We start from the raw sequence: 24,944 nt of genomic DNA, 5'->3' as shown, positions 1-24,944 counted from the left end.
TTCCGTAGAACCTATCGTTTCCTCTTCCCACGCTCTGTCTAAGAGTGCCCAAGATCAGCATCGTCTACCAGTAACGCCTGCACGACATGATCGCGTCATTCACTTCCTCTTCCATACTGCTGCCTCTCCACCTCCTCTTCTTCCTATAAATCAATTTCACTCCAGGTCTCCACCAAAAACAGCTAGGTGAGAATCTGTAGTCATACGGCTGGCTGTCGTGTTCTCCTGCTAATTTTCCCATCTACGTTCTCTTTGGTGTATCTCCCCTGTCCAAGCTATATCGCCCGAGCAGTAAAGTCTATTTGTTATTCTCTTCTCTTTGCTTTCCAGTGGTCTGCCATCCCTGATCAATGGGGACATGACAGGGACTCAGATGGCTTTCTCAAATGCCGCAAGGACCGGTTCCGGCACAGCTCCTACCAAATCCATGATTTTCTACTTACTATCCACTTTATTACTAGAGAGGTTTTTTATTATTCCCTTATTTTTTGTGTGTGCAAGGTTTGAAGGATCATACATATGCTGTTTTGTCATTGCTTTGTATAGCCTCAGTTTGTACATTTATTAGAAGTAAAGCAGGAGGTGAAACTACTCATTTGGTTCTCCCCTTAGTACAGCAGGCGATCCAACTATTTTGGGCATCTGATGAGTATGATTCATGTTTGCAAACTGTTTATTTTCGTTCAGTTTTTGCAGACAAGCTTCAGGTGGATTTTCTGCAGATATATGTTAATACGGATAGGTATATTATTTCTTCTTTGTCGGTTTTATTTTTTTATTTAACATGTAACAGACCTATTATTTCCTCTTTGTAAGTATGATCTTTTATGCACACTCTCCATCCAGATTTTGTTTAAAGGAAAAACTTTGTATAAAGTTAAAGGTTCAATGACTATGTTCTTTCCATGGGAATAAATATGTTGTCATTCCCATGTTCTATGTGTGTATGCTAAACTTTCTGTTTCAGTTGAGCAATAAGCATTTAAGCCTTTCAGGTAACCTTCCACTAGAATATGGTATATGCAGTATCTTCGGTAAAAGATTTTCACCACCTGGACAAATGTTAATAACATCAATTATATAATCTACTTATAAGTTGTGCACGTAGTTAAAAGTGCACTTGGTTACTTCCCCCCGTGGAGAGCACACTTTCTTTTCTCTGAGTTATGCCATAAATTATGTAAGCTTGGTTCTGATCTTTTCACTTACTATGAGGTAGCAATTCTATATATGTATTTGATAGTGCAATCTTAATATTTTGTCCCACACAAATTTTCCATTAGTTTCTAATCGATATCTGTTTTTTCGTGTTACGATTTTCAGGAATACTACTGATACATAATGATCACCAATTTTCTGTCAAACTGAAAGCAGGATGCTTTATCTTCAGAAGTAAAGCCTCTTTCAGAAGTAGCCATAATAGTTCCTTTTTAGTCCATATTTTATGATTTACTATCAATTGGTAACCATGTTAATTCTTCACTATATGCATTGAGATGTGTTGTTCGTTTTCTCTAATATTTGTACTATGCACTTTACATGAGTTATTAGTATACAAGTTTGAAATGTGCACCTAACAACACATTAATATACAAGTGTACAATACTTCACAATAGGTTACTATATATATAAGAGCTGACAGGTAATGTCCGATTAATGCCTATTAACTAACTTATGAAATTACTTCGTACAGAAAGAAACTGCCGTCAGAGGTCAAGTGGATATATTGATGTGGAACTTGGACCAGGAAGCTCTGCTCAAGGATAATCTGAAAAATAATGTCAGAAAAATTGTGTACGTTTGGCAGAAACCTATTCTTAGTAATGATTCATACTTCCTTGCCCAGATTGGATTGTGTGTGAGCAGATTAGTTTGCACGATGTAAGTCATGTTGTAGATTATGGAACCCAAGAAATGTCTTAAAATCAATATGTTATTTTTGTTCATTTTGTCTTAGGAAGTGTACAATAACCTACTGAGGTGAACCTTAACTATATTCCATTCATGATAAGACCCATCAATCGCACCTTCTTCTTAATGAATGGATGAGGCAAAGCTTTTGCCTCCATTTCAAAAAAAAAAAAAGATAAGACCCATCAATCGTTCGTGTTGATACCTGCAAGTGTGAATAAAGACATTCTACATTCATGGGAGAATAGGGTTGATGCAAGTTATGTCAGATTGTGACACCTCCTTTTAATCATGATATGTTGTTTTTGATTCATTGTGTCACGAGGTGTTTCATGCAAGATTATGGTCTATTTTTGCTTTTGCTTCTTTTTGACACTCAGAGTTGAACGCATCGGATGGTTAGTTCTATTATATAATTGATGTCATACACTCAAAAGATTGAGGAAACTGATACAACACCACAGAGCTTCCCAGGGATCACCCATGAAAACTATCAAATACTAACATTATGTAGAGAGGAAACCGATGTCTAAATTGTCTTCAATGAAGAAGGCAACCACCACAAAGTCTAAATAAAACCCACAAAATCTTTTTCTATTAATATTTTCTGATAATACAATAATCAAATGGTAAGTATTTCTGATTGTGAGTTATGATCTTATTAATACAAACATCCTCTTAAATACAAACATATATTATCAAACAATTTCCGCAGCAATGCGCGGGGTATTATCTAGTTTACAAAACTGATGTTCCCGCACACACGGTTTCATGCAACGCTGCCCCTAAAAATTGTCGGAACTTTGCTTGACATGTTCTTTGTTATCGCATTCCACCTAATGAAAGGAGGTTCCGACCATGAACTACGGCCCTCTACGAGCTATCCCTCCTGGCCCCAACATAAAGACTCTGCTCTTCATTGCCCTCGGGATCATGAAGTTTGGAGCTCCCTCCCTCGTCTCACCAACTTCTCCCCGGTTGCAAGTTTTGATGACTCTTGAATCTTAATTTCGAGAGCTTCACGAAGATTACCATCTTGCCGCTGTTGCGTGGCTTATCTGGAAGCGACAAAATTCCATGGTCTTCCACAATGTTGATGAACTCTTCATGTTGTTGTCGGCGGTGCGTTGAAAATGTTCTACTTTGGGTGGTGCTGGTATACAAACAATGTTCATACTGGTTGCTGCCCGTTGAAGTAAAAGAAATTCACGTTTTGATAAATGCGAGCGGTAGTCTTGATACCAACAACAAAAACAAATACTCCTTCCGATCCAGAATAAGTGTCGGAGTTCTAGTTTAAATTTAAACTAAATTGAACTAATGCCTCAACACTTATGGATGGGCTACCACTTGATGGAGATTTGTGGTATTTATAAATTTGTGTTTGGTGGCGCCTCGTGACAGGTAGGCAGCTTAATACGTGAGCGGACTTCAGAGGCGGAAACAGGAGTTCAATATATCCCTTGAAAGCGGAAAAAAGATTGTCCGTACTACCAACCCCGGCAAACCCCTGCTCGGCCGCTTGCTCGTCGCCGCGCCGGTCTTCTCCCGCACCGCAACGCCAGCCCAGATGCTCGCCGCCACCACCGCCTCCCTCCGCGCGCCCCTCCGCCGCTCCCCGCGCCCAACCTCCTTCGGCGCGTCCCATGGATGCGCGAGCGGGACCCACTCTCTCCACGCGCGTCCCCGCCGGCGGACTTTAGCCTGCCGCGCGGAGCTGCAGCAGGACGCGCCGTTCGTCGCCGCGATGGGCGCCTGCGTGCTCGCATCCCTCGCGCTCCCGCCGCCCAGCGTCCGCGGAGAGGCGGCGGAGGAGGAGGACGACGGGGAGTTCGGCGCGACGGACACGAGGATGGGCGTGATGGGCATCATCTCCTTCCTGCCCTACTTCAACTGGCTGGTGAGCCGAAGCTAAGGTCCTGGCGCTGTTCTCGTTCATTTCCCCCATAGATTGATGAATTTGTTTCCGGCGTTTACTCTTTGGATTAGAGCTGGGTCTTCGCGTATCTGGACGGCGGGAGCAAGCTGTACCTGGTCTACGCCGCCGTCTACTTGGCTCCTTACCTCAGGTTTGCAATTGTGGATCCTGAGCTACGAGCTGCTGTTTCCATTATTCTATATCCTGCAACCATTCATTATGCGCTCTGTTACCTTTGTTTGGGACTCGCATTTCAAGTTGGTACTAGTTTTGCATAGAAAACTTGAGCTCCATGTCAGTTAGTGAGTACGTATATGATTATGATTGCTGGCTAGTTGCTAATGTTAACTTTGGTTGACCGAATGCATCGTGTGCCATTTGGCTGTAGAGCATTCAGGGAAGCTAAGGGTTCAACTCTTCAACTAATACTACTGCTCTGAACTTCCATTGACAAGTATCAAATGATTTGATCATCTTCAACCGCTTAACAGTTAACAGTTGCTATTGGGTAAACAAGTAGGAGTGATGAGCCGATTATCCCCATTTTCTATTTCAAAATCTTAGGAGTGTTCCAGCGTTTTCCTTCTGAATTTCTTCTGTGGTATTAGGAACTTACTAACGCGTGACTGTAGTTGCTCCTCTGGCTGTATTGCTGCACGGTATTGCTATTAACCTGAATGCGCTTATTCAAAACAAAAAATGCAGCTGTTAGTTTTTTCATTTTCTTTTTCGGTTCATTTTATGGTGCTATTTGGGAATATATATACTGTTGTAATTCAAGATGTTGCTGGGACACGGAGGGCTTGTCACCATTGTTTTCATTGTGCACCTCTCCGGTATTGATATGATTAAATCTAGTAGTGTCATTAGCTGGGTGTTGTAATTTATATGAACTTGTGGTGCGCCATGTATCAATTCCTCGTGTTCTTACTATATATGGTCTGTTCAGCACCTAGCACATTTCTCATTATTCCATTGGAGATTAGACTCAAGCTGCCTCTCGGGTCGCTTACAATATCATTGCTATTTTTCAGAACGAACTTGTCGCTGTCCCCTGACGAGAGCTGGTTACCAATTGCTAGCATCTTCATCTGCATTTTACATGTTCAGGTCAGTCATCGAGCTCCTTCATCTCAAGCAAGCTGGTTTCATTGGGTGACATGACAATGACATGCTATCTTCCCTTGCAGCTAGAAGCAGCCATCAGGAGTGGTGATATTGAGGGATTCAAGTTCGTTGAAAAGGCGCAGAAGCTTTTCTTTCCCACCTCTATAAAAGGAAAGGATGCTCACCGTGGAAAGAAGAGAGAATCTCTTGGAACGGTATGGTTAAAGGAAGTGTATATCCTAAATTCATGATATCTCTGTTCACTTATTAGACTTACGTGATCTGCATCTGTTCAGAGCCAGCGGAACACAAGAATACCTTCAGCACATGAATCCAGAGAAAAGCTTCGCAATTCAGATATCTTCAAGAGAAGACTTGATGATCCCAACGATGAGAAACCTAAGAAATCAGACTGGCATTGAAAGCAGCAATGGGGCTCTTTTCTTGTGCATCGCCGGGAACGTGTACGGGCTGCGTGTGAAGCTGAATCGGAGTTGTAGCCAGCTTGTAAGTCCGCGTTTTCATATTTCTAGTGTTGAAATAGGTATTAGGTGTAGCTAGTTTCCAAGGAAGTGTGCAACCTGATGGAGTGAGCTAGTTGCTGAGACGCACGGTGATCTCAGGTTCTGTATGATGTTGTATCGTTCTCCTAAACATGCGTGATAGCGCCTGCTTGCTCTCGGGGCTCATCCGAGGTTATGTATGTGATTATGTACTGATCTCAATATTTTTTTACTAAGAGCTTTTTGATACTAAGGTTTTGGTTGGAACAGTGGGTTAGTGGCGACGAACCCAAAACCCAGACTTGTTCCTAAAACTGGTTCAATATATTGGTCTAGTTTACTTTTTCCCTAAATCTTTGTGTAGGAGTATTTTTTTTCTAATACCCAATACACTACACCTACCTATTGGGTTGGATTTGAGATTTTGTGGTGATTTGAGGTAAAGGGGTGGGTGGGGTTTTACCCAATCCCTGCGGGATTATCCCCACCAATGCCCTGAAAAACTCAGTCCAAGCAAGCCCTAATGTATAGCTGTCGCAACTTGACCGTATGGTGAATAGCTTTGGATGGTGACCGATAAATGCAGAAGCAACCCCATCCAACCCTAACCAAGTAGGTATCGGATCGTCTTGGACGAGAAGGAGTAGACTCGACGCCTCGTCGGAGTCGGTCTAGCGACGCCGGGGTTCTATAAGCCAGATACGCGTGCTAAGAAGGCAAACGCTGTTTAAGGAGGCGATGAAGACCTACTTCAGCGCCGTCGGCACCGCATCGAGTGAGGAGGATTCTCATCACCTCCTTGAATGCGGACCGGTGATTGGGTTCCCTATTCCGTTTGTTCTGCCTGATGAGACAGGGCCTCGCCGCGCGTGCAACTGGCTGCGGCTGCTGCCCTTCCCCCGACGGGATCCCGAGCCCATCCGTTCCTTGAAGGCGCTGAAAGCTCAGTATGATGCGTCCATCAGGTAATTACTCGGCCCCTCCGTCCAATTCGATGGATTCAGTATTATCGGTCTACTGTTTTATTGATCCATGTACACGTTCTATGTTAGGCGGAAGGTGCCTCGCTCGCAACTCAGAGCTTTGCATCACAAGATTGTGCTGCAATGCCTTGAGTGGTACAACTCCAAGCATCCGGTGATATGTTCTTCCTTACTCGATCAATTTTGTTCTGGCAATTAGCTGTAGTCAAACCCTAAAATAAATTGATCACTAATGCATAAAAAATATGACGCTTGGAAGTTATATTAGTGGGTTTGTCATGAAAAAGTACTTTCATATATATAGTTACATTTTAAGCAGATTTCGCTCAGCTAAAAAAATAACAAATGTGTGTATAGGAGACAGTAGTAATTAAGTGAAGTTAGTCATCCATGCTTCTTTGTTTTGTTTTGTTTTGTTTTGTATTGTTTTGTTTTATCTTGCTAACTTTACCAATGTTTCTGTTCTGTCCATGATTCTTTGGTTGATCAGGATGATGAGTACGAACCTGCCCCTGGCGCGCTGACCAGATGCAGGGAATATAACAGCTCCCTTTTATGGTCTCATGGCAACTTTGTAGCTCGTCGGAAGCGCTCTGGCTGCTTCTCCTTCCTGCCCGCTCCACGAACTCTCTTCTTTTTTGAGCTCCTTGATAGAGACGCCAAGGGTGCCATTGAAGTTATCACATGCATCCCCATAGGTTTGTATCTACTTGCCAGCAGCTTCATGCACCCTTACATCTGTTGTCATGACCTGTATACTACTACTCTACAAAGGAAGAGCTCTGCTCTGGATAGACCAACTGTTTCAAACTTCTTTAGGTGGTCTTTTGACCCTGTTATTTTGAGAGATATGATCCAGGTACGAGATAAGGATGAGTAGCCCATGCTTTTACGAGCGCGGTAGTTATGTGCATCTACCTTACTTATTCGGGCAATAAGACAGTACAGATTATGGTAAAATGAGTTCCTCTCCTTTTTTTTTTCTTCTCCACATTCATCTTCTCTACTCTGGTCCATCTTCCTTAGATTACCTTTTAGACCTAATCACTAATTACCTGAATATCTGAAAGCAACCAATGTTAAATAATAAATGCACTATACATTACTCTCTTCCTTCATCCAAATGATTTTTGTATTCTCTACACTTCCTACTGTAAGTTGCAAGTCTCATTACTTGCCTTAGCCAGTACATAGGGTTCGTACATATTGGTTCCCTCTTATACCTCACCAAGTCTTTCCAATCTGAATTGCTTACTTTCTAACTGATCCCTCAGCTTCTGTAGCAGCGCCATCCTCTCGAGTCTGATGTCTCATCCTTTTAATGCATTGCTTATTTCATTGGTTCAGCAGTTTAGGGAATGATTAAAATCTGTTACCGTGTATTGTTTATGCGTCTTTGTTTAACCTTATGTGTACTTGGATTCACGTGCAAACGAATTGCAGGTAACACGTGCGTTGCCTATATTTTCCTTTTCTTTTGTTGAGTTGGGCAAGATATGCTGCTATCCTTTTTACGAGTATTAGACTTACTACACAACCTAGCTCCTAGTACAATCAGCTAAACTATATTCAGCAAAAGTCGTTTCTGCATATAGATGAACCTGATTTTTCTAGCTGCTTGTTTTTAAAGATAGACGAGGAACCTCTTATTTTCGAATTAGACAAGGAAGCTGTTTAAGTCGTTTGCTATTATAGCATGTTCTCGACTGAGTACAGTCTATTTGTTTCTTGTGTTTTCAGATGAACCAGTTACTGAAGCCTACACTTTCCTTGGTTTTCCTCTTGGGTGGGGTACTCGTCGTCTTGGTGGAGGTATCCCTCCCTCCCTCCCTCCCTCCCTCCCTCTCTCTCTGTACAATTGCTCTCTTACATTTTCCTTTTGTTGCCTGCCCTGTTTTATTTTGTTTAGCCGATTGCGTTTGCAAGACATGCTACCGTCAATTTCATGTTCCACATATTGGTCTGAAGAGGACGTGTACATGTGGAGATAGCAAGGTGGAGAGTGTATGTAAAATGTGCTACCTTGATTCCAATGTTCTGCATCCAATAAGAGGAGGATTCGTTTTCGGCCAAGAGAGCTTTGCCAAGATTTGTCGGTAGAGATAATGTGACATGCTGGTTCAAATTCCGCTGTAATTTATATAGTTATAATCCTGTGAGGTCTTCGACTTTGAATTTGGGAACTTCGGAAGTCATACTTGTAAGTTGATATCTATTTTACGGTTACCAAGTTTAAATATGGACCATTGCATGTCTCTAATATGTGTGCTTCAGTGCCGGTATATATATCTCCAGTTAGCAACATGTGAGTATGACCAAAGCAGATCCGAGCATACTCATTTAACATTTTTTTCATAATTGATCTTTAGTAACATATATGGACATAGAGTACTTTGTATATAGTAGAATATTAATATCCCATTGGGGAACAATATAGACATTTAACGCAAGAAAGGATGTAGGTAACCTTATTCAACATTAAATTAAATGCAAGTTCTTGTATGTGGTCTGTTTTTTTTCCGTTTCCATGACCTCTCGATTTCCCTCTTCCTCTCTTGTACTGGGATGCAAGTGGCTAGGGTCCTGGCTCACCCAGCCTATGGCCTCTGCGTAGAGCTAGGTCACGGCATCATTTCAAAGTCACCACCACCGTCACTCGTGAAGCACACTGCCTCGCCTTCCAAGATGGGGCTGCTGGATTTGTATGTGCCTGAACTTTGGTTGAGAAGTATCGCCAAAAGCAGAGAGTGGTTATATACTAGATGCCCCGTTGATCCACTGCTGAAAGTGGAGGAGTCGGGTCAGAATTGAAAACATAAGTTTAAAGTTTGTAATAATGCTGAAGCATGTCGCTATGTGCTACAAACAACCCTAAGAAAACAATAAATGTTACGTACTGGGGATCAGCTGGTATTGCTTAATTTACAGAATTCTAAGAAACTGACCACATGGAGAACAAAAAATGCCTCTGCCTACAATTTTTATTAGAGCCCTTGAATCAAGCAGTGAACCACATATAACAACATAGTTATGATTATGTAATCAGAGTTAAGGCGACAACAGTAGACAGACACACACTCTCTCCAAGTTAACTTACAACAGAGTCCGAGCCAACTACAACATAGATCAACAACACCTGCCACAACTACTGTTTTAGTCCTCACAATTTCAGCGCGGCATGCAAACGGCATGTCACCGTGTACCTCGCGGCCTCCAATCCACCGTCCAACCACCATCCAACGCGCAACAGTAGTCCAAGGCAAAAATAACATCCAGACTTCACAGTATTCAGCGCCCAGACGCTCTGAAACTTCACAGTTTTGAACTTTATATGACACATATACAAATCTTTTAGTCATTCAACAGTATAAACAATAGTTTTGAACAAAACACAATACAAACATCAACCTTTTAGTCCGGAAACAGTGCAAGCAACAGTTAAAACACTGTTTGCACTCAGATTCACAAGAAATTCAGTTTTGAACAATACAAAATATAAACATCAGCCTTTTAGTCCGGAAACAGTACAAACAACAGTCAAATATATTGTTTCCATTCATATTCATAAGATATTTAGACATACCATTCATCACTATTTAGATTCAGAACAACCCACTTCATCACAAGTAATTCAGAAGTTTCAGTACCACTTTCAAGTAAATTCAGTGATCTCTTAACAACCATTTAGTGCCATTTGATTTGTACACTTAGGCCCCCAAAAGACGACTATAGTTAGCCCAAAATACTATACTTAACTATGTCCAAAATACTTCTAGCGAGCTTGCGCGCTAGAACAGATCATCCTCACCACAAGGCGGAGCCGTCAAGAGCTGGGTGAAACTCATGATAGCATTGTACTCTTGAGGCTCCATATTTACTCCTTTGGTGTTGGTACACTTCTCCACTAATACCATCCTTCTTCTTTTGTTGCACACCATCCTTTTTTTTTGCACACCATCCTTCCTCTTTCGTTGCACACCATCCTCCTTCTTTTTTGGCACACCATCCTTCTTCTTTTGTTGCACACCATCCTCCTTCTTTTTTGGCTGCCAATGAAAAGTATAGTAATTAGTTTACAAATGAAGAATAACAACATATCATGTACCAATTGTAGCATACATTTTCTCCCTTTTTGGTCGGCGCGGTAGCTTTCAATGGTTTACGCTTCCCCTTGAGTAACTTATTAAGCCAAGTTGTCTTTCTCCTTAATTTATTTGTCGGAACCTCTTTTTTCTTCAGTCGTGCAGCTCTAAGCAATTCATCTATTTGCTACACATTTGGGTCAACATTCTCTTTGTCTTTATATGGTTCATCCATAGTACTAGTGGCATTGAATATTTCCTGTGTGCTAGGTGCAACGGAGGCAACTGCATTGGCCAATAGCAAACAACACTGTGGGGAGCTGGCTCCTCTATGTGCCACATTGTGAAATTGATGAGACAAATCCAAGTTGAGCTTCAAGTTTTGGATTTTCTACCACTTTCCTTCCTTGCTTATCTTGTATACTTCCATTGTGAGCTTCTCTAGTCCATCTCTTCAAGACATAATTTGTCGGCAATATCTTTATATTCATCAAATCAAGGACTTTTAGACCATGTCCACACAATATCCCCGTCCTATCGAACATTCCACAACTACATGAAACCGTTTTGGTCAAAGAATCACCTATCACTATGCGCTCCTCGATCCTCAAACTCTAAATCACCATGCAAACTCGCAATAGCAACGACAAATCTGTTATTTCCATCCAATACTCTACAACATGCAGTCGTTGATCTTTCATACTCACCTTGGAAAGCTTCAAATATAATCGAAGTGTACACTTTGCTTGCTTCCACCAACATAGGAGTGAACATCTTAATTCAGATTGCAATTCCTTTGTTACTTTTTACTTCCATCGTCCTCTCAAAGTGCATCAAGAACCGAAGAATATGAAAATCTGATTTCAAATGATTTTTCAACGAATTGTTGAAGCTCTCACTTAATTGTATACTTCTCACTCCCAAGCTAAAGACATCTCTCATATAACATTCAGCTCATTTTTATTTCACCTTGTAGATGCTATCTAACCAAGTTTTCTTATGCACTTTGAGACTCATATTGTCAAACACTTCTTCAAATGTTGCCTTGACCTTATATCCAGACATACAGGCACCAAAATCTGTGCGAATATGAGGCTATTTTTCTTCATCCTCCACTTCATCCTCCACTCCCACTTGAGTTAAATGTTTGACAGCATTTTGCATGATATGAAATGTACACAGTCCATGATATGATTCTGTGGAGACCTTCTCTATGGCTCCTCACATTGCTTCATCTTGATCGGTATAGATAGTTCTAGGCTGCCTTCCATTGTGTGCGGCTAGAAGTGTCTCAAAGAGCCATATAAATGAGTCACATGTTTCATCAAACATCAATGCGGCACCAAAAATGGTTGTTTCTCTAAACTGATTATGCCCAAGAAAAATACCAAATGGCCTATACTCTTTGTTCGTGCCAAATGTAGTGTCAAAAGTGACAACATCACCACAGTGTGCATAGTCAAGTAGCATTTTAGCATCAACCCAAAATATGTTGGCATTGTGCTCCTCACGATCCAACTGCAAATGATATTGGAATGATGGATTCTCACCTATCTTGTCATGAAAGAACTTCAACATACTACCGGCCTGTCCATAAGCCATCTCATGCTGCCGCTTGGTTCGCAAATGATTCTTTAGGTCACTCGAAGTGTAACCAACATTGAACTTCCCACCAGCTAGACGACATGCAAACTCATGTGAAGCTTTTAGCATAATTCCAGAATCATCGACTGTTTCTATCTCTAAAGCTTGCATATCTAAGATCTTCCTCTGTGATGCCAACAAGTGACAGGTTTGTGGCAATTGAAGGAGGTGATTGTGTTCCAAATCAACTTCGGTGATTTCAAAAAAAATTGGCCACTCGATCAAATGAAACAATCATCCGAACTTCACAATTGGTTCCTGTTTCAACTCTAATGCGCTTCGGCTCATGATCTATTTGAATTTTCCTTCGAATGCCTTCATTGGAACAAACAAACCTACAAGAAGTGATTGTTCCATTAGTTCTTCTTTTGATGGTATTTCTATTCCTCACATCAAAGCCTATGTGACCGCCATATTGCACCCAGAACTCCCAAGCCTCATCCGAATTTCTGAACCGCATACCAACTTCGGGTATCCTGTTGCCAATCGATCCCATTGCACAACACATGCAATTGCACAACGCACAATTCTGCCAAATTCAAAAACAGTGTATACAAATTAGTGGAACAAGGTAGAAGCAAAAGCAACACTACACACCTATATAGGAAACTCAATTGGGGCACCATGGTGCCCAGACACCATACATCATGACCGTACAATTACATCGTGGGTGCCAGATTGCATCATAGGTGTATAAAGGAGAGAAAAACACTTTCCAAATATGAATAAGAGAGAGAATGCACTTTTCAATTATCAGAAACAGAGACAAATCACTTCCCAGTTTGTTGTGCAGGTTTCCTTTTATGATTCATGATGCCCAGGCACCATGGTGCACCAGTTAGTTTACCACCTGTGCAACCTTCTGCAGAATAGAAGAATACTAATATGTCAGGCACTGGTTAAGCATCTCATCTAAAATAGGCCAATCGGAGTACTTACAATCCTCTAACTTACTCTAATTTTGCCTGCATCTAATCAACTGCACAGAAAAACAAGTTGGAAATAGAATTTGCCTGTGAAGCATCAGGCGCTCGTCTCGGGGTCGTCAGGCGCTCGTCCCTTGGCTACCGCGGCGGTCGGCGCTCGTCCCTGGGTCGTCAGGCGCGCGTCCCTTGGTTACCACGGAGGCTGCGCTCGTCACTTGTTTCCGCGGCGGCGCTCGATGGGTTGGCACGGCGGACTCCGCTAGATGCCTTTTTTTGCGTTGGAGTGTTGTGCTACATGTCCCTGCGTTGGATGGTGGTTGGATTGTGGATTGGAGGCCGCGAGGTACACGGTGACATGCCGTTTGCATGTCACCTGATCTCTGTCCCGCCATCTGATGTCTACGGGAGCTTCTATTTTTGTAGACAGTGTTGGGCCTCCAAGAGTAGAGGTTTGTAGAACAGCAGCAAGTTTCCCTTAAGTGGATCACCCAAGGTTTATCGATCTCAGGGAGGAAGAGGTCAAAGATATCCCTCTCATGCAACCCTGCAACCACAAAGCAAGAAGTCTCTTGTGTCCCCAACACACCTAATAGGTGCACTAGTTCGGCGAAGAGATAGTGAAATACAGGTGGTATGAATATATATGAGCAGTAGCAACAACACCAGAAAAGTGCTTTGCTGTCCAGGACTGGCGTGTGATGGATGGTGGTAATATTGCAGTAAGTAGAGATGCAGTAGAACAGTAAACAAGCAGCGATAGAAGTATTTGCGAACAAGGCCTAGGGATTATACTTTCACTAGTGGACACTCTCAACATTGATCACATAACAGAATAAATAGATAAATGCTATACTCTACACTCTCTTGTTGGATGATGAACACCACTAATTGTGTAGGATTACACGAACCCTCAATGCCGGAGTTAACAAGCTCCACAATATTCAATGTTCATATTTAAATAACCTTAGAGTGCAAGATAGATCAACATAACCAAATAGATCACATCAATACCATCATAGTAATAGTTAACTTCATAATCTACAAGAGATCACAATCATAAACTACGCCAAGTACTACATGATGCATACACTGTCCACATTACATCATGCAGGAGGAATAGAGTACTTTAATAACATCACTAGAGTAGCACATAGACGAATAGTGATACAAAACTCATATGAATCTCAATCATGTAAGGCAGCTCATGAGATCATTGTATTGAAGTACATAGGAAGAGAGATTAACCACATAGCTACTGGTACAGCCCCGAGCCTCGATGGAGAACTACTCCCTCCTCATGGGAGACAGCATCGTTGATGAAGATGGCGGTGGAGATGGCAGCGGTGTCGATGGAGAAGCCTTCCGGGGGCACTTCCCCGTCCCGGCGGCGTGCCGGAACAGAGACTCCTGTCCCCCAGATCTTGGCTTCGCGATGGCGGCGGCTCTGGAAGGTTTCTCGTACCGTGGCTTTTCCGTCTCGAGGTTTTAGGTCGAGGGGCTTCTTATAGGCGAAGAGGCGGCGTCGGAGGGTCAACGAGGCGGTGTCACCACAGGGGCGCGCGGGCCACCCCTGGGCCGCGCCGGCCTATCATCTGGGGGGCCTGTGTCCCCTCTCTGGCGGCTCTCGGGTGTTCTGGATGCTTCCGGGGATTCTAAGATGCTGGGCGGGTTGATTTCGTCCAATTCCGAGAATATTTCCTTACTAGGATTTCTGAAACCAAAAACAGCAGAAAACAGCAACTGGCCCTTCGGCATCTCGTCAATAGGTTAGTTCCGGAAAATGCATAAATATGACATAAAGTATGCATAAAACATGTAGATATCATCAATAATGTGGCATGGAACATAAGAAATTATCGATACGTCGGAGACGTATCAGCATCCCCAAGCTTAGTTTCTGCTCGTCCCGAGCAGGTAAACGATAACAAAGATAATTTCTGGAGTGACATGCCATCATAACCTAGATCATACTATTGTAAGCATATGTAATGAATGCAGCGATCAAAAACAATGGTAAATGACATGAGTAAACAAATGAATCATATAGCAAAGACTTTTCATGAATAGTACTTTCAAGACAAGCATCAATAAGTCTTGCATAAGAGTTAACTCATAAAGCAATAATTCAAAGTAAAGGCATTGAAGCAACACAAAGGAAGATTAAGTTTCAGCGGTTGCTTTCAACTTGTAACATGTATATCTCATGGATAATCGTCAATGTAAAGTAATATAACAAGTGAAATATGCAAGTATGTGGGAATCAATGCACAGTTCACACAAGTGTTTGCTTCTTGAGATGGAGAGAAATAGGTGAACTGACTCAACATAAAAGGTAAAAGAAAGGCCCTTCGCAGAGGGAAGCATTGATTGCTATATTTGTGCTAGAGCTTTGATTTTGAAAACATATAGAGAGCATAAAAGTAAAATTTTGAGAGGTGTTTGTTGTTGTCAACGAATGGTAGCGGGTACTCTAACCCCCTTGCCAGACAAACCTTCAAAGAGCGGCTCCCATTTTATTTTATTTTTGTGTGGCACTCCTTCCAACCTTTCTTTCACAAACCATGGCTAACCGAATCCTCGGGTGCCTGCCAACAATCTCATACCATGAAGGAGTGCCTTTTTATTTTAGTTTTATTATGATGACACTCCTCCCCACCTTTGCTTTCTCAAGCCATGGCTAACCGAATCCTTCGGGTGCCGTCTAACAATCACATACCATGGAGGAGTGTCTATTTTTGTTAATTAATTTGGGACTAGGAATCCCATTGCCAGCTCTTTTTGCAAAATTATTGGATAAGCGGATGAAGCCACTAGTTCATTGGTGAAAGTTGCCCAACAAGATTGAAAGATAAACACCACATACTTCCTCATGAGCTATAAAACATTGACACAAATCAGAGGTGATAAATTTTGAATTGTTTAAAGGTAGCACTCAAGAAATTTACTTTGGAATGGCGGAGAAATACCATGTAGTAGGTAGGTATGGTGGACACAAATGGCATAGTGGTTGGCTCAAGTATTTGGATGCATGAGAAGTATTCCCTCTCGATACAAGGTTTAGGCTAGAAAGGCTATTTGAAACAAACACAAGGATGAAGCGGTGCAGCAAAACTCACACAAAAGACTGTAGGACAACGTTGCATAGAAAACAAAAAATTTCCTACCGCGAACACGCAATCCAAGCCAAGATGCAATCTAGAAGACGGTAGCAACGAGGGGGTATCGAGTCTCACCCTTGAAGAGATTCCAAAGCCTACAAGATGAGGCTCTTGTTGCTGCGGTAGACGTTCACTTGCCGCTTGCAAAAGTGCGTAGAAGATCTTGATCACGATCGCTCCGGCGCCACGAACGGGCAGCACCTCCGTACTCGGTCACACGTTCGGTTGTTGATGAAGACGACGTCCACCTCCCGTTCCAGCGGGCAGCGGAAGTAGTAGCTCCTCTTGAATCCGACAGCACGACGGCGTGGTGTCGGTGGCGGTGGAGAAATCCGGCGGAGCTTCGCTAAAGCTACGCGGGAGATATGGAGGAGAGGGGTGCGGCTAGGGTTTGGGAGGGGGTGGCCGGCCACTTCAAGGGGGGCGGCCAGCTTGTGGTCTTGGGGTGGCCGGCTCCCTCCCTTGGCCCCTCATTATATAGGTGGAACCCCAAGTGTTGGACTCCAAGTCTTCGAATAAGACCCGAACCCAAAACCTTCCATAGAATAGGGAAACCTACCCAAGCTAGGACTCCCACTTGAGGTGGGAGTTCCACCTTCCATGGAGGGGGTGGCCGGCCCCCTATGGGGGAGTCCACTTGGGACTCCTCCCCCACTAGGGTTGGCCGGCCATGGTGGTGGAGTCCCACCGGGACTCCACCTTCCTTGGTGGTTTCTTCCGGACTTTTCTAGAACCTTCTAGAACCTTCCATAGAACCTTCCGCATCATTTTAATTCACATAAAATGACATCCTATATATGAATCTTATTCTCCGGACCATTCCGGAACTCCTCGTGATGTCCGGGATCTCATCCGGGACTTCGAACAAATATTCGAACTCCATTCCATATTCAAGTTCTACCATTTCAACATCCAACTTTAAGTGTGTCACCCTACGGTTCGTGAACTATGCGGACATGGTTGAGTACTCACTCCGACCAATAACCAATAGCGGGATCTGGAGATCCATAATGGCTCCCACATATTCAACGATGACTTTAGTGATCGAATGAACCATTCACATACGATACCAATTCCCTTTGTCACGCGATATTTTACTTGTCCGAGGTTTGATCTTCGGTATCACTCTATACCTTGTTCAACCTCGTCTCCTGACAAGTACTCTTTACTCGTACCGTAGTATGTGGTCTCTTATGAACTTATTCATATGCTTGCAAGACATTAGACGACATTCCACCGAGAGGGCCCAGAGTATATCTATCCGTCATCGGGATGGACAAATCCCACTGTTAATCCATATGCCTCAACTCATACTTTCTGGATACTTAATCCCACCTTTATAACCACCCATTTACGCAGTGGCGTTTGGTGTAATCAAAGTACCTTTCCGGTATAAGTGATTTACATGATCTCATGGTCATAAGGACTAGGTAACTATGTATCGAAAGCATATAGCAAATAACTTAATGACGAGATCTTATGCTACGCTTAATTGGATGTGTCCATTACATCATTCATATAATGATATAACCTTGTTATTAATAACATCCAATGTTCATGATTATGAAACTAATCATCCATTAATCAACAAGCTAGTTAAGAGGCATACTAGGGACTTCTTTGTTTGTCTATATATCACACATGTACTAATGTTTCGGTTAATACAATTATAGCATGACATATAAACATTTATCATAAACATAGAGATATAAATAATAACCACTTTATTATTGCCTCTAGGGCATATCTCCTTCAAAGACATATTGTAAACATTATAAGACTCTACACCGTCTTCCTTGTTGTTCAAACTCAATACTAGAAATTATCTAGACCTTAGAGAGACCAATTATGCAAACCAAATTTTAGCATGCTCTATGTATTTCTTCATTAATAGGTGCAAAGTATATGATGCAAGAGCTTAAACATGAGCACAACAATTGCCAAGTATCACATTGTTCAAGACATTATACCAATTACCACATGTAGCATTTCCCGTTTCCAACCATATAACAATTAACGAAGCAGTTTCAACCTTCGCCATGAAAATTAAAAGCTAAGAACACATGTGTTCATATGAACCAGCGGAGCGTGTCTCTCTCCCACACAAGCATTTATTCAAACAAAAACAAAAACAAACAGACGCTCCAAGTAAAGTACATAAGATGTGACCGAATAAAAATATAGTTTCAAGGGAGGAACCTGATAATTTGTCAATGAAGAAGGGGATGCCTTGGGCATCCCCAAGCTTAGATGCTTGAGTATTCTTGAAATATGCAGGGATGAACCACCGGGGCATCCCCAAGCTTAGAGCTTTCACTCTCCTTGATCACAGTATATCATCCTCCTCTCTTGACCCTTGAAAACTTCCTCCACACCAAACTCAAAACAACTCATTAGAGGGTTAGTGAATAATCAAAAACTCACATGTTCAGAGGTGACACAATCATTCTTAACACTTCTGCACATTGCTCAAAGCTACTGGAAGTTAATGGAACAAAGAAATCCATCCCACATAGCAAAAGAGGCAATGCGAAATAAAAGGCAGAATCTGTCAAAACAGAACAGTCCGTAAAGACGAATTTTAAAGAGGCACCAGACTTGCTCAAATGAAAATGCTCAAATTGAATGACAGTTGCGTACATATCTGAGGATCACTCACGTAAATTGGCATAATTTTCTGAGTTACCTACAGGGAATTAGGCCCAGATTCGTGACAGCAAGAAATCTGTTTCTGCGCAGTAATCCAAATCTAGTATGAACCTTACTATCAACGACTTTACTTGGCATAACAATGCAACAAAATTAAGATAAGGAGATGTTGCTACAGTAGTAACAACTTCCAAGACACAAATATAAAACAAAAGTACTGTAACGAAGTAAACACATAGGTTATCTCCCAAGAAGTTCAATGATGGGCTCAATAATTTCAATGATGCACTCGCAAGAAATAGTATTTGAAGCAAAAGAGAGCATCAAGAGGCAAATTCAAAACACATTTAAGTCTAACCCACTTCCTATGCAAAGGGATCTTGTACACAAATGAATTCATGAAGAACAAAGTGATAAGCATAAGAGGATAAAACACGAGTAACTTCAAGATTCTCAACATAAAGAGGGGAAACTTAATATTATTAAGATGCATATAACCATGTTTCCCTCTCTCATAATAACTTTCAGTAGCATCATTGATGAAATCCACAATATACCCATCACTTAAAACATTCTTATCATGGTTCATATGCATAGAAGTATCATTAATTTTAGCATAAGAAGAGTTCTTCTCGTTAATAGTAATTGGAGCAAGATTATTATCAAGAATTTGAACATGGTAAACAAGTTGCATATTAAGGGAATTGTTTTTGGTAATCCAATCATGACTATGACAAGTTTCATAAGGATAGTTATAACCTATATCATAGCATTCTTTATAATAATCATCAAAGGTCGGAGGCACAGTGTCATCATAAGAAATAGAATAGTTATCTTTCACAGTCGATCTTTGACCATACCATCATTATTATTAGAAGGAGGTGTATCAAACACATAATGATCAGTAGCAAAAGGATTTTCAAACACCTCTTCCCCAAGCTTAGAGCTTTCTATATCATTATGGGAGGAAGCATAGATAGCACTGATACTATGGCAATTACTATCATCCTCATTTTCAGAATTAGTTTCCCAGAGATTTGTAATATCAAAAGTAGTGTGCTCATTCAAATCATGATCACTAATGTATTTAAAGAGCATAGGAAGATCATCGTATTCAGATTCATTATCATAATAATCATTAGGAGCAACATACTTACGGTTACCTAGCGTTATCTCATTCACGCGGGGATATGCCGTTACCTCTTTCTTTTTATTCTCCTTCTTCTTCTTCTTCTTCTTCTTCTTCTTCTTCTTCTTCGTTCCCTTCTTCTTCTTCTTCTTCTTCTCTTCCTTCTCCTTATTCCCTTCTTTAGGAGGAAGAGGCTTGAAGGGTGGCTTGTCCGCATAACCTGATTTACTTTCAGAAACAATAGAAGAAACTTGGGAGGATTCCTCCTTTTCATTAATTAGTTCAAAACACACAGCGGTCCTATCATATTTTGGCAAGGTGTCATCTTCTAAAATATTTTGTATGTAAGTATTTGTATGGCTATTATCAATGCAATAAGAAAAACACCCATGCAGGACATCATCAATATCAAGATCATTAATATCTAACAAAGAAATTTTCCTTGATAACTCTTCACAACACAAAAATAAAGTGAGTTCATCATGCTGATTAGGAGTAATTTCATCATCACAATACAAATTTGCTGCACTCATTGGGTTCAAATTATCATTGGAGGAGCATTGAAAATTAAAATGACCCACTTCATGGCAAACTTCACAAATAAAAGGATAGAGGGCACAAACTTTTTTACCAAGATCATCTAGAGTCCTAGCCCACTTTCTAGTTTTTTCATTAATATGATGGATACAATATTCATCTTTGATTTGATTTATTCCACAAGGTCTATGCATTCCACAAAAAATAACATGCTTATAGGAAATAGCGTTCTTAGGAGTTTGAGCATGCTTATTGCAATAATTAACAACAATTTCATTCTTCATGCAAGCCTCTTTAAAAGGTTCATGATACTTATCAAAATTCTTCTTAGGCAATTCAAAATGAGAAGCAAAGGCTTTATAAAGATTTGCAGCAACTTGCGAGTCAAGACCATAAGTAGCACTCATATTTCGAAATTTATCGGTATCCATAAAAGCTTCAATGCATTCATAATCATAATTTATACCTGACTCTTCACCTTTGTTGTTCTCCCATCCTTCAGCGTTCTCCTCAATCCGATCAAGAAGATCTCACCTAGCTTCAACCTCCTTGCTTGTGAAAGATCCCTCCGAACAGGCATCTAGATAATCCTTGTGTTGTCCTGAAAGCCTCGCATAAAAATTGTTAACAATAACATTACGGGGGAGCTCATGAATGGGACATTTGAGCATTAGTGACTTCAATCTCCCCCACGCTTGAGAGATACTCTCTCCATCACGAGGATAAAAGTTATAAATGTAATTCCTATCAATATGCACTTCATAAGGAGGATAAAATTTAGAGTAAAAGAGAGGTACAATTTCCTCCCAACCAAGAGAATGACTATTCTTCAGCAATTTATACCAATGCGCTGCTTTACCAGACAGCGAAAAAGAGAATAGCTTTTTCCTCACTTCATCCATAGAGATACCTGCACACTTGAATAACCCGCATAATTCATGCAAAAACAGTAAATGATCTCCAGGATGGACAGTTCCATCCCCTTCATAGCGGTTATCTATAACACGTTCAATAATTTTCGTGGGTATTTTATACGGAATACTTTCAGCAGGTGGATTTAAAATATCAGAAGCATCATTAGAGTTATCGCATATGGGAGATAAAGCATTATCAGAGCAAAATATTTCTTCCAAAGCTGAGGAGCAAAAAAGATTATTTTTATATAAACTAGCTTCCCCAAGCTTAGACTTATCCATAGCATTAGCAGTGATTGCATTCATACTAATAACATTGCTACTAGCATGCAATTGAGGCTCCATAGGTTCTTTAATTTTTGCATCACACAATTCATGTCTTAACTTAGGAAATAAAATAAGAAGCTCAGTGTTGTCCATTATGCCTAACTAGTGTAAAACAAGAAACAAAAAGATGCAATTGCAAGATCTAAAGGAAATAGCTTCGAGCACAAACACAATGGCGCCAAAAAAGTACTGTTACCTGGAACCGGAGTATGAGTGCCTTTTACCTTTCCTCCCTGGCAACGGCGCCAGAAAAGTACTTGATGTCTACGGGAGCTTCTATTCTTGTAGACAGTGTTGGGCCTCCAAGAGCAGAGGTTTGTAGAACAGCAGCAAGTTTCCCTTAAGTGGATCACCCAAGGTTTATCGATCTCAGGGAGGAAGAGGTCAAAGATATCCCTCTCATGCAACCCTGCAACCACAAAGCAAGAAGTCTCTTGTGTCCCCAACACACCTAATAGGTGCACTAGTTCGGCGAAGAGATAGTGAAATACAGGTGGTATGAATATATATGAGCAGTAGCAACAGCACCAGAAAAGTGCTTTGCTGTCCAGGACTGGCGTGTGATGGATGGTGGTAATATTGCAGTAAGTAGAGATGCAGTAGAACAGTAAACAAGCAGCGATAGCAGTATTTGCGAACAAGGCCTAGGGATTATACTTTCACTAGTGGACACTCTCAACATTGATCACATAACAGAATAAATAGATAAATGCTATACTCTACACTCTCTTGTTGGATGATGAACACCACTAATTGTGTAGGATTACACGAACCCTCAATGCCGGAGTTAACAAGCTCCACAATATTCAATGTTCATATTTAAATAACCTTAGAGTGCAAGATAGGTCAACATAACCAAATAGATCACATCAATACCATCATAGTAATAGTTAACTTCATAATCTACAAGAGATCACAATCATAAACTACGCCAAGTACTACATGATGCACACACTGTCCACATTACATCATGCAGGAGGAATAAAGTACTTTAATAACATCACTAGAGTAGCACATAGACGAATAGTGATACAAAACTCATATGAATCTCAATCATGTAAGGCAGCTCATGAGATCATTGTATTGAAGTACATAGGAAGAGAGATTAACCACATAGCTACCGGTACAGCCCCGAGCCTCGATGGAGAACTACTCCCTCCTCATGGGAGACAGCAGCGTTGATGAAGATGGCGGTGGAGATGGCAGCGGTGTCGATGGAGAAGCCTTCCGGGGGCACTTCCCCGTCCCGACGGCGTGCCGGAACAGAGACTCCTGTCCCCCAGATCTTGGCTTCGCGATGGCGGTGGCTCTGGAAGGTTTCTCGTACCGTGGCTTTTCCGTCTCGAGGTTTTAGGTCGAGGGGCTTCTTATAGGCGAAGAGGCGGCGTCGGAGGGTCAACGAGGCGGTGTCACCACAGGGGGGCGCGGGCCACCCCTGGGCCGCGCCGGCCTATCATATGGGGGGCCTGTGTCCCCTCTCTGGCGGCTCTCGGGTGTTCTGGATGCTTCCGGGGATTCTAAGATGCTGGGCGTTGATTTCGTCCAATTCCAAGAATATTTCCTTACTAGGATTTCTGAAACCAAAAACAGCAGAAAACAACAACTGGCCCTTCGGCATCTCGTCAATAGGTTAGTTCCGGAAAACGCATAAATATGACATAAAGTATGCATAAAACATGTAGATATCATCAATAATGTGGCATGGAACATAAGAAATTATCGATACGTCGGAGACGTATCACCATCACACGAGAATCTACCATCACAACATCATTTCAAGGTCACCACCACCGTCACTCGTGAAGCACGCTGCCTCGCCTTGCAAGATGGGGCTGCTGGATCTGTATGTGCCTGGACTTTGGTTGAGGAGTATCGCCAAAAAGCAGAGAGTGGTTATATACTAGATGCCCCGTTGCTCCACTGCTGAAAGTGGCGGAGTCGGACCAGAATTGAAAACATAAGTTTTAGTTTGTATTAATGCTGAAGCATGTCGCTATATGCTACAAACAACCCTAAGAAAACAATAAATGTTAAGCTTAGGCTCTCAAGTTCCCGTTGTAATCTAAGGAATTTGGTACTGCTTAATTTACATAATTCTAAGAAATTGACCACATGGAGAAGGCAAAATGCCTCTGCCTACAATTCTTATTAGAGCTCTTGAATCAAGCAGTGAACCACATATAACAACATAGTTATGATTATGTAATCAGAGTTAAGGCGACAACATTAGATAGACATAGAATCTCTCCAAGTTAACTTACAACAGAGTCCGAGATAACTACAACAGAGATCAACAACAGCTGCCACAACTACTGTTTTAGTCCTCAAAATTTCAGCGGACTCCATCTTTCGATTGGACCTACTACCAAGAAAACACAAAGCTACAAAATGGCAATTCAACAAGTGAATGGGGTGCATTATATTCGCTCGCTATATAAACTAGCAATTAATCAGAAGAATAATTTACATCATATTTTTCAAAATAATCACAATTAGATTCACAAAATAAAAGTGTACAAGCTATAGCCCGTAGGTAGTTTCTTGAGCAGATACAAAAAAAAATTCTATCACCGTGCATCGCATCTTGGAGACAAAGTGGGTACATTCTACAATCTACTTGTACAGTACATTCAACTTTATACTAAGGAAAGACGAAAATCATCAACAAATTTGATGAACAAAACCACTAAGAAAACTTTGAAGTGACTGATTTTTTATCTTTCGTATTCTTAGCATATATCTATCGCAAAACACCGTAAGAGTATAAGAAATGCACATATAGTTAGCTATTTACCAAATATTATCACCCAAAACACAATACTGAACTCCCATTCTCTATGCTAGAACATATTTGGAAAAAATCTCCATCTTTGTAATTAAATTCTGAAAACCTGTTCTCTGTGCTAGAACATATTTTAAATAAACTCGCCATCTCTAATTCAATTCCCAAATCATAATAACATGATCAACAAATGACCAACCAAAACTATGAAACACTTTTCCTTTTCTTTGAGAATGGACACACTTTGTCAAGTACGATAAATTCAACTTGCAACCAATTAACAACAAAACACATGAAAATTCATCCTAGCGTGGTACCAAAGCAAGTCACTTAAAAAAGTAGCATTGCAGACCATGGTTGAGCAGTTTGGACAT

General features: G+C 41.3%; 2 protein-coding genes and 1 pseudogene across 2 annotated transcripts; 2 read left to right on the top strand and 1 right to left on the bottom strand.

Moving 5' to 3' along the window:
* Nucleotides 1-3,409: 3,409 nt before the first annotated feature.
* On the top strand, nucleotides 3,410-5,688 carry LOC127336510 (uncharacterized). Its single transcript, XM_051363325.2, has 5 exons — nucleotides 3,410-3,811; nucleotides 3,901-3,980; nucleotides 4,864-4,939; nucleotides 5,020-5,151; nucleotides 5,233-5,688. Exons 1-5 carry the CDS (start codon nucleotides 3,482-3,484, stop codon nucleotides 5,356-5,358), a joined length of 744 nt encoding a protein of 247 aa, XP_051219285.1. The 5' UTR covers nucleotides 3,410-3,481; the 3' UTR covers nucleotides 5,359-5,688.
* Nucleotides 5,689-5,782: 94 nt separating this feature from the next.
* Nucleotides 5,783-8,707, top strand: LOC127336509 (uncharacterized). The gene is made up of 5 exons (XM_051363324.2): nucleotides 5,783-6,404; nucleotides 6,492-6,576; nucleotides 6,913-7,120; nucleotides 8,163-8,234; nucleotides 8,332-8,707. Exons 1-5 carry the CDS (start codon nucleotides 6,178-6,180, stop codon nucleotides 8,520-8,522), a joined length of 783 nt encoding a protein of 260 aa, XP_051219284.1. The 5' UTR covers nucleotides 5,783-6,177; the 3' UTR covers nucleotides 8,523-8,707.
* A 1,503-nt stretch (nucleotides 8,708-10,210) lies between these two features.
* LOC139835816 (protein FAR1-RELATED SEQUENCE 5-like) lies at nucleotides 10,211-12,644 on the bottom strand (annotated as a pseudogene).
* Between the last annotated feature and the right edge of the window lie 12,300 nt (nucleotides 12,645-24,944).

Source organism: Lolium perenne, chromosome 2, assembly GCF_019359855.2.
Source record: "Lolium perenne isolate Kyuss_39 chromosome 2, Kyuss_2.0, whole genome shotgun sequence".
Lineage (NCBI taxonomy): Eukaryota > Viridiplantae > Streptophyta > Magnoliopsida > Poales > Poaceae > Lolium > Lolium perenne.
Note: the sequence above shows the minus strand (reverse complement) of the source record. Positions and strands in the feature narration are given on the sequence as shown.

Coding starts and splice junctions, on each gene's coding strand:
- LOC127336509 (XM_051363324.2), top strand. CDS start 6,178: ATGAAGACCTACTTCAGCGCCGTCGGCACCGCATCGAGTGAGGAGGAT. Junction 7,121..8,162: donor TATCACATGCATCCCCATAG/GTTTGTATCTAC, acceptor TTGTGTTTTCAG/ATGAACCAGTTACTGAAGCC. Junction 8,235..8,331: donor TACTCGTCGTCTTGGTGGAG/GTATCCCTCCCT, acceptor TATTTTGTTTAG/CCGATTGCGTTTGCAAGACA.
- LOC127336510 (XM_051363325.2), top strand. CDS start 3,482: ATGCTCGCCGCCACCACCGCCTCCCTCCGCGCGCCCCTCCGCCGCTCC. Junction 4,940..5,019: donor TCTGCATTTTACATGTTCAG/GTCAGTCATCGA, acceptor CTTCCCTTGCAG/CTAGAAGCAGCCATCAGGAG. Junction 5,152..5,232: donor AGAGAGAATCTCTTGGAACG/GTATGGTTAAAG, acceptor GCATCTGTTCAG/AGCCAGCGGAACACAAGAAT.